Raw genomic sequence first — 16,621 nt, 5'->3', positions numbered from 1 at the left:
AATAAGAACAGTTAATGTAACATGACACGAGAAAAACAACATGATGCAGTGTTTGAAGAGATAAGAACTTGTCCACAGTTGCAAAAATCTCTCCACAAGACCACGTGTTGCACCACATTTTTACTATTTTTACTACAGCAGCCCAGAAGGGATGAACCGAACGCCGAGCTGCAGATTTATGGCTGATGCAGTTTCTTCAGTGCGAGTCAGAGGGGAAGGTGAATGGGTTACAATCATCACTTCACACCAGTAGACGTCCCTTTAACAGAAACTTATCAAACATATTGAGGAATATATTCACTAAAAGAGGCCCAACAAGAGCTTTAAGGGGTGCAAATACTGTACTCGTATTTATTTATTCTAGTTCATGAGGGAAATGCTTGCTAACATATTTGACCTGTCAGTTTTAATAGATAATTAAATAGTTTGTTGCACTTTGCACCTTTAATGTTTCATTAAGACTAGCAGAAACTGGCAGAAAAATGCAAGCAGTGCACTGCTTGAATTAAAGAAAGATGACACAGTTCACAGGGTTATTTTCAGATTAATATATGCATTCTTTTTCGAGCTTTAATCTAGCATTTACCTCCCTGTGCTCCCTGTCAGAGGGTTGTCAGGGCCGGCTAAGTGGAGTGGAACAGTCATGAATTTACAGCTTTAAAGTATGCAACAGGAATGTAGATTAAGATGTTAATTCCACGACCAAAACAAAGAGACGATCCCCACTCGGAGCAACAAGAAAGTCTCGTTTCATTCTGATGTCATGCAGGATTTAAGGTACTTGAGTAAGTGAAGGAGGTTTTATACCTCTAAGGTTCACAGCCTGATCCTGGGATATTTCCAACACATCACCAGTCACTTCTTTACTTCCCCTTTCTTTCCCTCTCACTCAATCTCTCTCACAGCCCCTGTCATCCAATCACTCCACCATAAAGCGCTGGTAAATGTGCTGTGGCCACACTACTGGTGACAGATGGTAAAGGCAGGATGAAAACTCCCCAAATAAAAATGTAATCCCTTCCTCACATGGACCAAAGCACAACGCACAGATTATCCCATCAGATACACCACAGCAGCTTTGCAGATCAGCACGCTTTGGGGAGATCCCTCTTTGTGTGGTCTATGAAATTATTTGAAGGCAGTGCACGTGTGTGTCTGATCAGCAGCTTGTGCTTTACAAGCATCTGAGGTGATTTCATTAGAATATATTCATTAATCTTATGAGTACTTATATCTAATAGAACCATGGCAGGAATTAATCGCTCCCATAGATCATTTAAACACCAATAACATGAAAGATCATTTCATTTGAGTTATTTCTGGCTGATTTTGTTCTTTTTTACATGCTTTCAAACCAGGATACAAAAACTTTTATAGTTATCTGCCTTGCAACTGTCCAAGCACAAAAATGTGTTGACTTGGCACCATAAAGTCAGGAACATCACCTGCTTTTATGCCCAAGGACAGATGCGCTTTGATAGCATCGTTCCATGACACAGGAACAAACAGCCTGCTGTGTGTGATCAGCAGCTCTACAGAGCTTAGAACGAGAGAACAAGCAGATATTTACTGCTGTAATCGTTACATGAACATACTGACAGTAGAGGACAGCAATAGTATATTACTTCCATGCCCTCAGTGCCCTGGCTCTGCCTGTCTTTTTGGAGAGGAACGATGCCCCTTTGAGTTGTGGGTTTAGTCCTCTACTGGGACGACTTCATCCACAAGCATCTTACTCAAAGTCGTCCTTCACATTGTCAAAATCTGATAAATATCCTGCCATGTTGCACAAAACTATCAGCAGCAAACTCTGTGTGAAGTTAGCCGACTGTCACAGAGCACGGAGTGAATAAGCTGTGCTGCAGGGGGGCGTGTGGATGAAGTGGGCCCAGTAGAGTGCCTGTGTAGAAATCCCTCCGTTAGCTCTCCTATAGCTGCAAGTAGCCACATAACAGCAGCTATGAGCTAACAGAGCTATAGCACACGTTCATTCATTCATTCTTCTTAAAGTATTGGTGAAATAAAGACAGATAATGCCTTATTTAGAGGCTGCATCCTCTAAGCCCCGTTCACTCCATTATATGGATCTCCAGTTATCTAAATATCTTCTGAAGGACGCCGACTTTCACCAAACTGTTCTCAGTGAGCAGATGAACGTATTTCATGCCAGAAATAAGGTTTAAAAATACCAGAGTTCCCCTTTAAGGCGCTTCTTACAATTCAAGTCAAATCACTCACTGAGAGTCTTTGACTTCAAAACATAGTGTTTTAACAGGAGGAGGGAAGGTAAAGACGGGGGGGCAGCCAAGGTTTTATACTGTGATTTTCATTCAGAAATTATTATGTAGTCAGTAGATGTACACTGAATTATTGAATCTTATTTCACGTTGAAAACTTTATTTACATCACAGACAGTTCCGTCAAACTTTAATCAGAAGCTGTAATAACAATCATAGATAAACATTTTAAGCCATCTGGCTGAAAATGAAGTAACGAGTAAAAACAACATCCATTCTCCATTTAAGACGTCTACATTGCCTTATTTAGCTGACTTGAACTATAAGGTATTTAATTCATATCAAAAACAATCAAGTTTTGGTGGAAAAACGCCTAATATCACACATGTTGCTGTTTGAAGAAACGCATCAGATATTTAAGATGTCAGACTTACTTTCCAAGCTTTCTCTAATGCCTGAGTGCATTTTACACATCGTGTGGGTCCACAGAGCTCTGCTGAAACCTTCATTTCACCAAGCTGTTTGTTTGTTTGATCAGTTTCTTTTCTCACGGATTGAGCAAGTTCAGTTTTTCTGTTTTCTTCATATTTTCCTGTGATATTCATCACACTAAAGCAACAATTCACTTTTCCCTGCCTGCAACAACATGCAAATGAGTATTACTCACTCATTTTAATTGCAAAATAATAACCCCCCCTGTCACAATGTTCTTAGCGCTAGCATGCAACCAAACAAAGCATCTCTGGATGCTGATTAACAAGTCGTTCTGCCAATATTTATGACTTTCATTCCAACATCCTCTCTTTTTTAACAGTGCAATCAAAACTATTTGTGTGGCTGACATTCTTCTTTTGATCAAAAGAAGAATGTCAGTGGAAGAAAGTTATTTGCTTGGTGGTCTCCTTGTAAAATAAAGCAGGAATTCTTTTTGGCCATCTTACACCAGGTCACACAAGGACAAGGTCTCCCCGAGTCTGTTTATTTTCCAGCCACAACCGCTCCGCTCTGCAGAGCATCTCACCACAGAATTCCCTTAATCTTCCAGTTAATTTGATCCTATTCGAGTAACGAGATTTCATTTAACCTGAATTAAGTCATTATTAGTGTCAGACAAAACTTTATTGTAAAGGATTTTTTTTTTCACTCATTCAAGTCATTTGATGCCACATAGGAAAAATCAGGAGTTTGTCAACAGGCTGAAACGCTGTTTTCAGCCTTTTTGCTTCTGCTTAGATTTAATTTAAAATCTGTGACATTTCCCCTTTAAAATGTTAAAGAGGAACAAGTGAAATTATTAATCCAAACATTACAACAAAGGGTAAGAAAAAATGAGGGATGTCTCTGTACTGCAGTAATCTACAATCTTATACTTTATTCTTTATACTTTATAAATGTAAGGGTGAGTCAACAGGCTGTCGTCCCAGTAGAGTGCCTGTGTAGAAATCCCTCCGTTAGCTCTCCTAAAGCTGCAAGTAGCCACATAACAGCAGCTATGAGCTAACAGAGCTATAGCACACGTTCATTCATTCATTCTTCTTAAAGTATTGGTGAAATAAAGACAGATAATGCCTTATTTAGAGGCTGCATCCTCTAAGCCCCGTTCACTCCGTTATATGGATCTCCAGTTATCTAAATATCTTCTGAAGGACGCCGACTTTCACCAAACTGTTCTCAGTGAGCAGATGAACGTATTTCATGCCCCTTTAAGACTTTGAACTTTATGCAAGTTAAACATGAAAAGTGAACTTTGTGAGTGTGAACAGAGCAGCTATAGAACGCACCACTGTGCTTCACAGCAGGTTAGCATGCTTGGACACGCTTGGTCTTCTTTAAATACAGAGAAAGTAACATGCACTGAATTATATTCCCAGTTTTATGGATAATTCAAATCCCTTGATAGCTCCAGTTGCTGAAACCCATCAGTCTTCACCAGCACATTTACCGCCGACTTTCACCAAACTGTTCTCGGTGAGTAGATGAACGTATTTCATGCCAGAAATAAGGTTTAGGTTTAAAAATACTGGAGTTCCCCTTTAAGACTTTGCACTTTATGCAAGTTAAACATGAAAAGTGAAATTTGTGAGTGTGAACAGAGCAGCTATAGAACGCACCACTGTGCTTCACAGCAGGTTAGCATGCTTGGACACGCTTGGTCTTCTTTAAATACAGAGAAAGTATGAAACAACATAACATGCACTGAATTATATTCCCAGTTTTATGGATAATTCAAATCCCTTGATAGCTCCAGTTGCTGAAACCCATCAGTCTTCACCAGCACATTTACCTCAGACTTTCACCAAACTGTTCTCGGTGAGTAGATGAACGGATTTCATGCCAGAAATAAGGTTTAAAAACACCGGAGTTCCCCTTTAACGCACAGCCTGCTCACCGATTCTGCCTGGACAAAAGCTCGTAGGAAGCGCTGATAAAATGCTGCAGCTCATCAGCATCCAGACCATAATTCTGACTGTAAAGAATGAATTATTGTCTTCTATTTAAAAGAATGTTTATTGCCTTAGAAAAACATCATCCTGCGATTCACATGATTCATCAGGTTAATACAGAACTCAGTGTGCATGTATGGAAAGCACATGATCATTAATCAAGCAGACTTAATCACTGTGAGTCCTGCTGCTGAGAACTGGGGCCGGGCTGTTTGTTCCCACTGTTTACCTTTCAAGCATACATCTGTCTCTGTGTGCACAAACAGCCAATGTTCCCATCTTTATATCACGGGAGGCCAATGCACTCATAAACTTATATGACAGTTACAACAGTTGGATTAACAAAGCGTTGCATTCTGTCCTGGTTCACATCACGTAAGGAAAAGGAAGACAAATTCTGTCAGCAAAACAAACTAAAACAACCACAAAGCCAATATATGGAGGCATCTATCACCGTTTCACTGCTGCAGGAATAAAACATGTAGTGCTTTATCAATGTCATCCAGCATTTCTGACTATGCATGACACAGATGCAGGTTAATAAAGCAGGAAAAACAGTACATCATCATTACTGAGGAACCAAGACTCCATTCAGCATGTATTCGTAACGATCTTTCTGTAAGCCCCTGCCTTTGCATTGTCTTATATAAGGACGGCACATTGTCTAACCCGCTGGCAGCTGTCTGGGTTGTGTTTTTTTGCGTTTATGAAGACTGAGCACTGCATTGCCCGAGGAGCTTTTATCCTGCCAGTCGTGAAAACGAGGCTGTTTCACCTCTGCCTGTTTGTGTTTCTTATTCAGACAGGTGTTGAGGATGTTCGAACACACTTCAGGCAGGCAGCTGCACTGCCAGTGCGTGTTGCATAAGCAAGGCCATTCCTCACCGATAGAAAACGGGGGCCACTGCAGCACAAAGAAGGGGGATAATAGTTTAAATGTTTCCTGAATATTTTCTTGGGAATACTATTAGTGTCTTATGACTCTAAACTGCAGTGCAGTCTTTGAAATATAGTCTATGGTCCTCTAATTTCAAAGTAAATAGAGTATAATTTTATTTAATGATCACTCCCCAAAGACAGCACGCACTTAGTGCTGATTGGGCTTTATCCTAAGTTCATATGACTAACATTTTCCTATCTGGCATTCATTTTTTTAAGAAAAGTACTAATGTCTTTGAGAAATGTTACCAAACTGAGATATGTTCTACTTTGATTCAGCACAAAAAACACGCTGCGTTTAGCATTAAGCAGATCATAAACCCGATTTGATCAGGTAGTCTCAGAGAGATTTAAGTTCTGTTTTCCAAGTGAACGCAGTCCATGAAACACTCCTAATCAGACACGGACAATTAGCATGCAGACATTACTGCGCTCAGGCCAGAGAGTCACGAGAAACAACAGACTAGTTTATGAGAGTTACAAAAGTCATAGAAACAAAAGCAACGCTTTATGGCACATAGTTAAAAGGTAGTTAGCAGCTCATTCGACTTGAGGATGCACCGGATCCCAAACAAGCTGTGTGGGTTTAAAACTTATCAAAATGAACAGCTGAAGAGACGTTTATACGAACAACAACGATGGAATTTGGACCCTGAGTTGTTTGAAAGCAGCCGAGAGTTTGCCGATTTATGATCAGCAGAATCCGATCATTTTGAGAAGTCAATGAAGAGAGCATCATAAAAGTGTTTTTCATCAGGGCCAGAGACGGCGATCAGTTACTGAGAGTGCAGCTGTGACCCGTATAAAAACACCCGACTCCTGCGGCTGCAGCCGTTTACTGGATCAATAAAACTGTAGACTTCTGAATTAACCAAAGAGGTTGTTGTTCTATGAAAGAGGAAGTTTAGATATCGAAGGGTGGTCGTTTATGATCGTCTTTTATGATCTGGGGAAGTTTCCATGGAGCTCAAAGACCAAAAATGAGTGTTTTAGGAACCATTTGAGGCTGCCTGCCGTATGCTTTGACACAGTTTTGCTCCAACATCTTCACTGGTTACAGAAACCGATGAGCATGGAACAGGATTCTCATAAGGCTTCCGAACAGGAGGAGGGAAAAGTTTGTAGCTCTCACTGCAGCGCCGTTTTCTCTTGGTTTCACTTGCTTGCTGGTGACAGTTTTCTGGTTAGATTTAGGCAGTAAAACAAATTGGTTAGGATTAGTTTAAAAGTCATTGAAAAGTGAAAGGAGAGACGTTCCTCTGGGTTATTCTGATGGTTCCAAACTAAACAGCCTTATCTGACATAAGGCTGAGCCAAACATGAATCCATATAGGTTCATAAAGCAGAAACTCACAACCAATGTTACAAAACAGTTTACATGAGTCTCACATGTAATTTCATGTAATTATCGAGTCAAGAAGCACTGATATACGTTACTTTGACAGTAACTGAGCTGTCAGTTGACTCAGAGTCCAGGTTTAAGGCACTACATGCACATGTGTGACAGTCTCAGGTCACTTCCAAATCCAAACCGCGGACTCCTGCTCAGATTTAAAGTGATTTACCTAAAACTGGCCTGATGCTTGCTTTGAGATGACTGCTGCAGCGGCAGATATGAGCTGTATGGTATGTGGAGTAGTGTGTGTTGGCATGAGGTAACAGCATGCCCTTGTGGTGCCCTCGCTGTGATATCATATGGTAAAATCTACTGTCAGCCGGCACTAATGAAAAGGCGATGATGTACAGCCGAGAGCGCCGTTCAGCCCGTCTTTGTTCAAATGAGCTGTGTCACAACACAATGAAGCAAACCACAACAGCAGATACACTTTCCACAGCTACATTCTGCGAGATGATCGGGATGAAACTGCACATCTCTGACCCATTGGTGGAATTGTTGCTATTCGAATGCATTAAGCACAGACGGTTTGCTCCGTCTCTGTTTCTGGTGAGGAGTCCACATTAAATCTGACTCTCTGAGTGAGGTGGACTTCATTTCCCTTAAAAACCCAGCAGAAATGGGCTGGAACTGACCTGTTGTTTCGGTTCGGCTCGGCATCTTGTTCCCTCTCTGTGTCGGCTGCTGTCTATGACAGGCTCTCCATATTTCCGGGGAATCACACCTGAATTCACACAGATGAAAAGCTCTACATGCTGTCTGTGTTTCCTGATTTGTTGTCCGACTGTTTGCTTTGAGTGAGCCGCTCCAACTCTTCATCATTATGTTTGTGTCAGCAACTGCAAATGAACCCCAGGCTCAGAGGCATCTGGTGATGAAGCATCCCAGAAGAAGAACCTGTCTAAATCCTGGCCCACTACCTCTGTGGCACTTATTAGCACTTATTGACACTAGTGTGTGTGTCGTGTTGCTCAAACTATACTGACCTGTGTGAATGCAAAGCAGGTCTTCAGAGGGGGCTCCTGACATTTATTCAGACTCATGTCACATGTTGAATTCAGTATAGACTTTAGCATCCACTCTTTGTCCTGAAGTACCAGGATTGTGGAGGATTTTTGGGGAGATGTATTGGTAGAAATGAAATAAAATTCAAAACTCTGTTTCACCAAGAGTACAATACTGCGAGAATAACAAGCTCAGAGGTTTTCTAACCTTCCAGTATCTACAGATATCGTGAGTCCTCTGAATCCAATTCAGTTGGCTGCAATCTGCTACTTCACCACTAGATGTCTCTAATTCCTGCACACTGCTCTTCTCAGTTCTTTTCTTAAGAACAATGTCTGGACCAACAACAACCCAGCGGACTCGTATTCTCCTCAGAAATATTCCACACTTATTTATTCTGTATAATCATGAACATCCTGATGATTGAACTGATTCCAAATTCAAATAATGCTCCTCGAATGCTTTGAATGCTTGACCAGAAGGATTTTTGTTCATCAAATACTATTTATCTGCCAACTGTGTGTTCAATGAATTTCCTTTTTTCAGCTTAAAAAAATAATCTTAACATTCATGATAAAACAAAGCAGTGCAGTTAATGTAGCTTGAAACAAATCGAGGTTTTTTAAACCTATTCATGCTTTCTGAAAGGGTCGAGATGAAGATCAATTCATCCCCACAAAGCAGAGTCAGCATTTACGCAGCAAAAAATCAGCACCGAGTGTGTCTGAGCTGGAGCGAAGGGTGTCAGTGTGCGTGTGGGAGGGTTACAAGCTGCCCACATGACTGATTGCCACGATCCCTTACCTCTGTTGTGCTTAGATTTCAAGATATCTCGTTTCCACATCAAATCAACCTGTGCTGGTCTAACAAACTGCCTGAGCCCCACAAGCACACCCCGTCCCTTTATCACCGAGCAGCTGCCAGTGACGTCGCCCGGTCCTCATCCCAATCAGCCAACATCTCCCACTGATACCATCACCATCACCATGGGAACTGTTGCACACATTATGGGCGGTCGTCAAGGCAACCTGGCTGAATAATGGTGCTCATGTCTCACGTGCCGCCTTGCCTGACTCACTTGTTCTTTGCTGTGTTCTTGTTCGCTGAGAGGATGTGTCGAAGAAGAAGAGGGTGACAGCTCAATCTTAAACTGTACCCCCCCCCCCAGCCACAACTCTGTCCTCCACTCCAGATGCAACCATGGGATCAGGATGGGGAGAGTGGAGGTGGATTTCAGATTGGAGCGGAGCGGCGAGGCAGCGATATTGAGTCTGGCTTGAGAAGACTCGGTTTAATATTCAGTTTTTGATTAAGCCCTTACATGGACTTTTTCAATTTACTTGTGCTTTAAACTTGTAAACACCTGTCTCACTTCATTACGTTTCCTGAAATGTATGCAAAGCAGGCAACAAAGTGATCACAATTACCATATGCAATGGAAATTACCCTCGTACACTGGATAGGTTTGATGTATGTTTTCAGTCTATTGCACTTTACAACACTGAAAGTTTTCCATTCTAAAGTTAGACGGTCAAGGATTAACGAGCAGGCAGAATTCAAGAGATTATTTTTAATAAACTGTAAAACAAATTAGTTCAACACCAACCGAGACAGATCCTGCATCGTGGGCTTTGTGTTCTGTTTGGATTGCTTTTTGTTCTCGGTTCTTCATCACTACCTTCGTGTTCATGTGTGATTTATGTCTTCAGTATCAATCTCCCTGTTTTATTCGCCCTCTTTCAGACCCATTTGTGACTCTGAATCTGGGTCTTTCACTATGACAGACAAATGGACACAACTTGCTTTATTAGTCTGTTAAATACTGTTAAAATCTCACTTAAACTGCTTTATTAATTGTTTTTACACTGATCAGCCAAAACAGAGTGGAATTGGTTGTCTGTGCTCTAACAAGTCAGGATGTGGACATCTCAGAGAGTGACTATTGTGTGTATTTTGGGTTTTTTGTGAATTGAGCTTACTTCCCACAGCCATCTGATCCCATCAGACTGACATCTGGGGAAGTTGGAGCTCACATGAACGCTTTTCAGTTTATTTTTACAGTGCGCCACTAATAATATTGAAAACTATGAGCAAGTATCATGTCTTGGCTTTTAAGCGCCAGACCTGTTTGTAGTATTTAATGACATTAAACAGCTGGTTTCACTAAGCAAGCAAACTGGAGGTAAAGAGGTCCAGTTGTAACTGTTTTGATTGACCATTTTGTTCACATTTGATCTGAGATGATGGTGATCGTTCAATATTCTGTGGTTTCTTAAGCTTTGGTATAAAAATGAAGACGTTTTAGTTCCTTTTTACGGTAACTGTACATATATTGTGTATAGTGTGTGCATACTTGTGTATTTTGGTGTTTCTGCTGATCTGAGCTGCTGCCAATATTGGAAGGAGTTTTTAAATCTTCTATTTCCTGGTTCAGTGAATAAATAAAAAAATATAAAAGGCAAAGACGTAAATTAACCACCTGAGGAATGCAAATACTAGAATCTACCAGTTAACTTCTTCTGTAAATAAACTGCTGGTTCAACATCTGCTAACACTGTTAGCTCATGATGACCAGAACTTGTGGGTGCTTATGATATCTCTGCGCTTCATGCTCTTTTTAACACGTATTTTTGATGTAAAGCACCAAACTTCACCTCCACGGACCGACCAAGTGAAGCAGCTGCCGCCAAACCGACAGCAGGCCCGCCTCCTGCAGCCCGAGCCGGGAGCTGTTCCTCAGCACCACCGCACAGCTCCTCCCGGAGCAGCAGCCGCGGGAGAAAGTGAATTATTCAGCGACAAGTCTGTCCTCTGACTTCAGTCATTAAGTTCATCACTCTGCACGATGACGCGGAAGCTGCTGCATTATTCAGTTACTGACCTTTCTGGGAGTTTCGAAGTCTGTGAAAGCCTTGCTGTTGTCCTCTCTGCAGCGTCGATATTCCGGACACATTGTTTCCCATGACGGGATGCTGACAATAACTCTCCGCGGCTCCGACTCTGTTCTGATGAGACTGATGATGGAAGCTCGTTCAGACGGATCCCCCAGAACCCAAAAAATAAAAAAAGAGATGAACTCTTCCCTTCACATATACAAAATGACGTCGTCCAGTCATCACCCAACCAGAAAAGCGGAAGAGGCAGCGGGCGCACAGGTGTGTGCAGTCAGAGAGCAGCGGGAGCAGAGCAGCTGAATCCGGAGTAATTTGATGGCTGATTAATCCGCTTCATGGAGCTCAGAACGTCCTCATCCCGATGCCGACATCATTTTATTAGTTTGTCTCATAAAAACAGTGCAAAATAAAGCTTTTGAACGATGATTGCTTTTTTAAATAAACCCGCAACTTGGTGCATTTTATCTCAATGTTTCTAAAGTGGAACTAGTTCTGAAGTAGAAAAATGAAACTGGAAGAAGAGAAATGGCAGATGTGTAGGCCGAGAGGTATCATGTAACAGGTGGAAGAAGCTCAGCCCGCAGATGAGCAGTCTGCTGAAGCACACAAACGCATAATGAGCGCGATGTCACGGCACATTAACTGTGTAAAGCTGCCATCTAGTGTAAACCAACAATAAACATCAAGACAATACAAGGCTTTAAAGTCATTGTATCACAATTTAATCAAGAGTCTCAACAAAAGTTACAGCATTTTGACCTAAACCATCCACCGGATCATTACTCAGCCTCTTATTTATAAGAAAGAAAGAAAAGGCAGAGAAAAGATTTGGGATTTAGACATTTTTATTCGTGCTTTGTAAAATTATTGTGACTATTTTAAACTACTTCATATCTGTGCTGTTTTCCAGCATCTTAAACACACATAAAGACAAAGAAAAAACACAGAACAAAGCACAAACAGAAGGGATGGGAACTAAAGATGGAACCAAACAGGTTAAGAGCTGGGAAGCAAAGACAGAAAATCCTTTGGACCTGAATGAGTTTGCAAAGAACAGAAAAAACACATGTTAGAGGGAGCTGGAGCGGTTGTCTTTCAATCAGAGGGCCACTGGTTTGAAGTGTCCTTGGGCAAGATACTGAACCCCACATCACCCCGAATGTGTTCCTCACTTTGGATAAAAGAAACTGCTGAATGCATCATGCAATCTCATCAAAATGTTTCTGTATTTATCAGACGCTTTTATCCAAAGTGACTTACAAATGAAGATATAACAGCTTTATAAAAAGCTAACAATAAGCTACATAGAAGGAACCCAGGAGTCCGACTCTGTCAGAGGTGACAGAGTAGAGATAGGGTGCAGGCATAGAAGGAAGTGCAGAAAGATAAAGTGCAGAGATAGAGGGGGGAGGGAAGTACAAGGTAAGTGCTGGGATAGGAGATGCTCTCTGAAGAGCTGGGTTTTCAGGAGCTTCTTGAAGATAGACAGGGACGCCCCTGTTCTGGTAGCGCTCGGTAGCTCATTCCACCATCGTGGGACGACACATGAACAGAGTTTGGATTGTCTTAGGCGTGGTGTAGGAGCTGCTAGACGACAATCCTGGGACCAACGGAGGGACCCAGTTGGGACAGAAGCCTTTGCAAGAGCATTCAAGTAGATGGAGCCGTTCCATTAAGCTCTTTGTAGCTAACATCAGGGACTTGAATCTGATGCTAAGGGCAGCCAGAGGAGTTCAATGAACAAAAGACAAATACTGAGGAAAGAAATGTCAAATGAAGGCCTGACCTGCTACACAATGTAAAAACTTGATCTTTACCTGCTTGACTCTGGCATATCTGCATTTCAGATCCTAATCATTATTTCACAGTGATGATCATCAGCTCCAACCCTCCACTTCAAACTGATGTGACATCAGGCCTCAGGTCGCGTCCATCCCTCAGTTCACACCTAGTGAGGCTGAAAGAGCTCCCTCCCATGCAGCTTTGCTGCTATATCAGCTCTGATTGTTAATCTTTTGTATTCCACACGTGTCTTATCTGCTCGAGGCTCGTTGGAAAAGAGGGGAAATGCACAGCTGCAGCCCTTCTCTGCACAAACCGACACCATGACGTCAAATGACATCAGACGAGGTGAAAAGGTTTATTCTAAAGGTTCTTACTTCCCGGCTAAAAGGAGACATCCTGAGAAACAAAGGGACTGGACAATAACTGTTGTTCAGTACATTTTTTCATGGGATCCGTGAGTTGGAGGAAGAAGAAGACGTTTCAAAGCTCCAGGCCTTTTATCCTCACAGTGCTCTGGCATAAGCCTGACCTCAGTGAGTCAGACAGGCAGAGAATCGCATTTTCTGCTCATACCTTCATGTCAACAGAAGTATTCACCTTGCTTTTATTGTCTTTTTAAAAAGAGGAGGTAGATAAAAGGAAGTGCCACTGGGCTTTCGTCTAACTCTTGCTATCCGAGTAACTGCTGACAAACCTGGCTTTGGAGAGAGTGCAGCTAGAGGAGCAGAAACAGAGAGCAGGATGGCTATGGCTGCAATGTTTAAGAGCCGAGATGAAGCTTTTCATCTCTTAGTGTTTCCACATTTAGCTCCAGCTGGACCTCCACATCCCTCGACTCTCCAGAGAAGTGAAACAGACTTCAAGAGTAGCTGCAAAAAGGAGACAGAAGCTGCAAAACCAACATGGAGGGCAAGGCGGTGGCTGTGGTAAACACAGACGCTGCAGGCCCAGGAGGAGAAGAAGAAAGTGGAGCAGCTCAGGCTGAACAAAGAAGAGGGACAAGCTCACACATCCCCAACACTCACACATGAAGGTCGACCTCATTGTGTGCTCACCTACAGAGAAGCATGGAGGGTTTACACAGGTGGGAAGCGTGCCGCTTGATCTCTGCCAAACAAATGAAAGTCAGGGTCAACCCTACGGATTCCTCTTCATGTTCATTTTCATCTTAATGACTTCAGTGAAAGTCTTGACATCCTCAATGCATTTCACATAAGATATTACATTTAGCCGACACTTTTACTGCACAAAGCTGCAAGCTTCAGAGAAGGAAAGCATTAGGTTGCATCCATCTATTCAAATAACACAGACATGTCAGAGAAGGAAGTATGAGTCAGGTTGTAAAGGCTGAAATGTGCTTTTACCTAAGTTCACTCAAAGCCAAACTGTCTGCATGACCTCGGCTACAACATCGTGTTTCATGTTTTCAGGCCAAATGATGACTGTACACTTCTTTTCTGAGACTCGGACGACTGATTTATGTCCTGAAAAAAGCTATCAGAAAAAAGTGGGGACTGCAGAGGTTTGACAGTGTCAGCCAGAGGACACCATTCTTTCACATTTAATTCCTTGTTTCACATGCTCTTTGATCGGATGACAACGTTCTCAGTCCAACGACATCATTTCCTGACACTTTGTCGGGACTCCTGGGGTCATTAAGCAGCACAGAGGGTAGCCTTTAGCTCCAGTCTGCAGTGCACCAAGGGAACATGGTGAAATTATCTTCCCACGTATTCAACATTCAGGAAGAATATCACAAAGCTGAGTATTTTAAATGAGACTACAGTCTTTGCCTAAACTTAACCAAGTAGTTAAGTTTGCCAGAGCCTAACTAATCAATGAGTAAAAGTGTAAAAATAAGTGGTCTCAGACTCTTGTTGGCCTTGTGTTTGCAGGTCCTGTGAGCTTTCTCCACCTGTTCTACAGTCACCTCTGCTTTTTAAAGGAGAAAGTCAAGATTAAAGATCAACACCTTGTCAGAGACACCAGAAGCTTTGGACAGAGCAATATATTTAACACTGTGGGAAGGAGAATTGATTGAAAAAGCACTGTGTTTGGTTTGGGAAGTAAAACTATTTGATTATGATTAGGAAAACACTTTCACAACATGCAACGCATGTTATAAACACTTTAGCACCCGTTTTGACTCCCAAGAGGGCCTTTAACACGCCTTTTGACTCCCAAGAGGGCCTTTTAACACGCCTTTTGACTCCCAAGAGGGCCCTTTAACACGCCTTTTGACTCCCAAGAGGGCCTTTTAACACGCCTTTTGACTCCCAAGAGGGCCCTTTAACACGCCTTTTGACTCCCAAGAGGGCCCTTTAACACGCCTTTTGACTCCCAAGAGGGCCTTTTAACACGCCTTTTGACTCCCAAGAGGGCCCTTTAACACGCCTTTTGACTCCCAAGAGGGCCTTTAACACGCCTTTTGACTCCCAAGAGGGCCTTTTAACACGCCTTTTGACTCCCAAGAGGGCCCTTTAACACGCCTTTTGACTCCCAAGAGGGCCTTTTAACACGCCTTTTGACTCCCAAGAGGGCCCTTTAACACGCCTTTTGACTCCCAAGAGGGCCCTTTAACACGCCTTTTGACTCCCAAGAGGGCCTTTTAACACGCCTTTTGACTCCCAAGAGGGCCCTTTAACACGCCTTTTGACTCCCAAGAGGGCCCTTTAACACGCGTTTTGACTCCCAAGAGGGCCTTTTAACACGTGTTTTGACTCCGAAGAGGGCCCTTTAACACGCCTTTTGACTCCCAAGAGGGCCCTTTAACACGCCTTTTGACTCCCAAGAGGGCCCTTTAACACGCCTTTTGACTCCCAAGAGGGCCCTTTAACACGCCTTTTGACTCCCAAGAGGGCCCTTTAACACGCCTTTTGACTCCCAAGAGGGCCCTTTAACACGCGTTTTGACTCCCAAGAGGGCCTTTTAACACGTGTTTTGACTCCCAAGAGGGCCTTTAACACGCCTTTTGACTCCCAAGAGGGCCTTTAACACGCCTTTTGACTCCCAAGAGGGCCCTTTAACACGCGCTAAATGCATTTTGACTCCCAAGAGGGCCTTTAACACGCGTTTTGACTCCCAAGAGGGCCCTTTAACACGCGTTTTGACTCCCAAGAGGGCCCTCTAACACGCGTTTTGAGTCCCAAGAGGGCCCTTTAACACGCCTTTTGACTCCCAAGAGGGCCCTTTAACACGCCTTTTGACTCCCAAGAGGGCCTTTTAACACGCCTTTTGACTCCCAAGAGGGCCCTTTAACACGCCTTTTGACTCCCAAGAGGGCCCTTTAACACGCGTTTTGACTCCCAAGAGGGCCTTTTAACACGTGTTTTGACTCCGAAGAGGGCCCTTTAACACGCCTTTTGACTCCCAAGAGGGCCCTTTAACACGCCTTTTGACTCCCAAGAGGGCCCTTTAACACGCCTTTTGACTCCCAAGAGGGCCCTTTAACACGCCTTTTGACTCCCAAGAGGGCCCTTTAACACGCCTTTTGACTCCCAAGAGGGCCCTTTAACACGCGTTTTGACTCCCAAGAGGGCCTTTTAACACGTGTTTTGACTCCCAAGAGGGCCCTTTAACACGCGCTAAATGCATTTTGACTCCCAAGAGGGCCTTTAACACGCGTTTTGACTCCCAAGAGGGCCCTTTAACACGCGTTTTGACTCCCAAGAGGGCCCTCTAACACGCGTTTTGAGTCCCAAGAGGGCCCTTTAACACGCCTTTTGACTCCCAAGAGGGCCTTTAACACGCGTTAAATGCATTTTGAGTCCCAAGAGGGCCCTTTTGCACGCGTTTTAGGAACTGTTTAATTTTGCATTCACACATGAGTCGGGGACCTCGACAGGGACTGATGTGACGCAGCCGTCTGCGACAGACGTGTTACTTTAGCGCCACTCAGCAACAAAACAGAACCCGGGAAAA

The 16,621-nt window shown here is 43.0% G+C and overlaps 1 protein-coding gene across 1 annotated transcript in view; it reads right to left on the bottom strand.

Moving 5' to 3' along the window:
* neurl1aa (neuralized E3 ubiquitin protein ligase 1Aa) overlaps positions 1 to 11,089 on the bottom strand; it is a 64,564-nt gene extending 53,475 nt beyond the window's left edge. The window contains exon 1 of the mRNA XM_072384083.1: positions 10,903 to 11,089. Coding sequence (XP_072240184.1) covers positions 10,903 to 10,984 — 82 coding nt within the window. The 5' untranslated portion in view covers positions 10,985 to 11,089. The remainder of the gene's footprint in view (positions 1 to 10,902) is intronic.
* Positions 11,090 to 16,621: the final 5,532 nt, after the last annotated feature.

Source organism: Leuresthes tenuis, unplaced genomic scaffold, assembly GCF_036924035.1.
Source record: "Leuresthes tenuis unplaced genomic scaffold, fLeuTen1.0.hap1 SCAF_4, whole genome shotgun sequence".
Taxonomy (NCBI): domain Eukaryota; kingdom Metazoa; phylum Chordata; class Actinopteri; order Atheriniformes; family Atherinopsidae; genus Leuresthes; species Leuresthes tenuis.
Note: the sequence above shows the minus strand (reverse complement) of the source record. Positions and strands in the feature narration are given on the sequence as shown.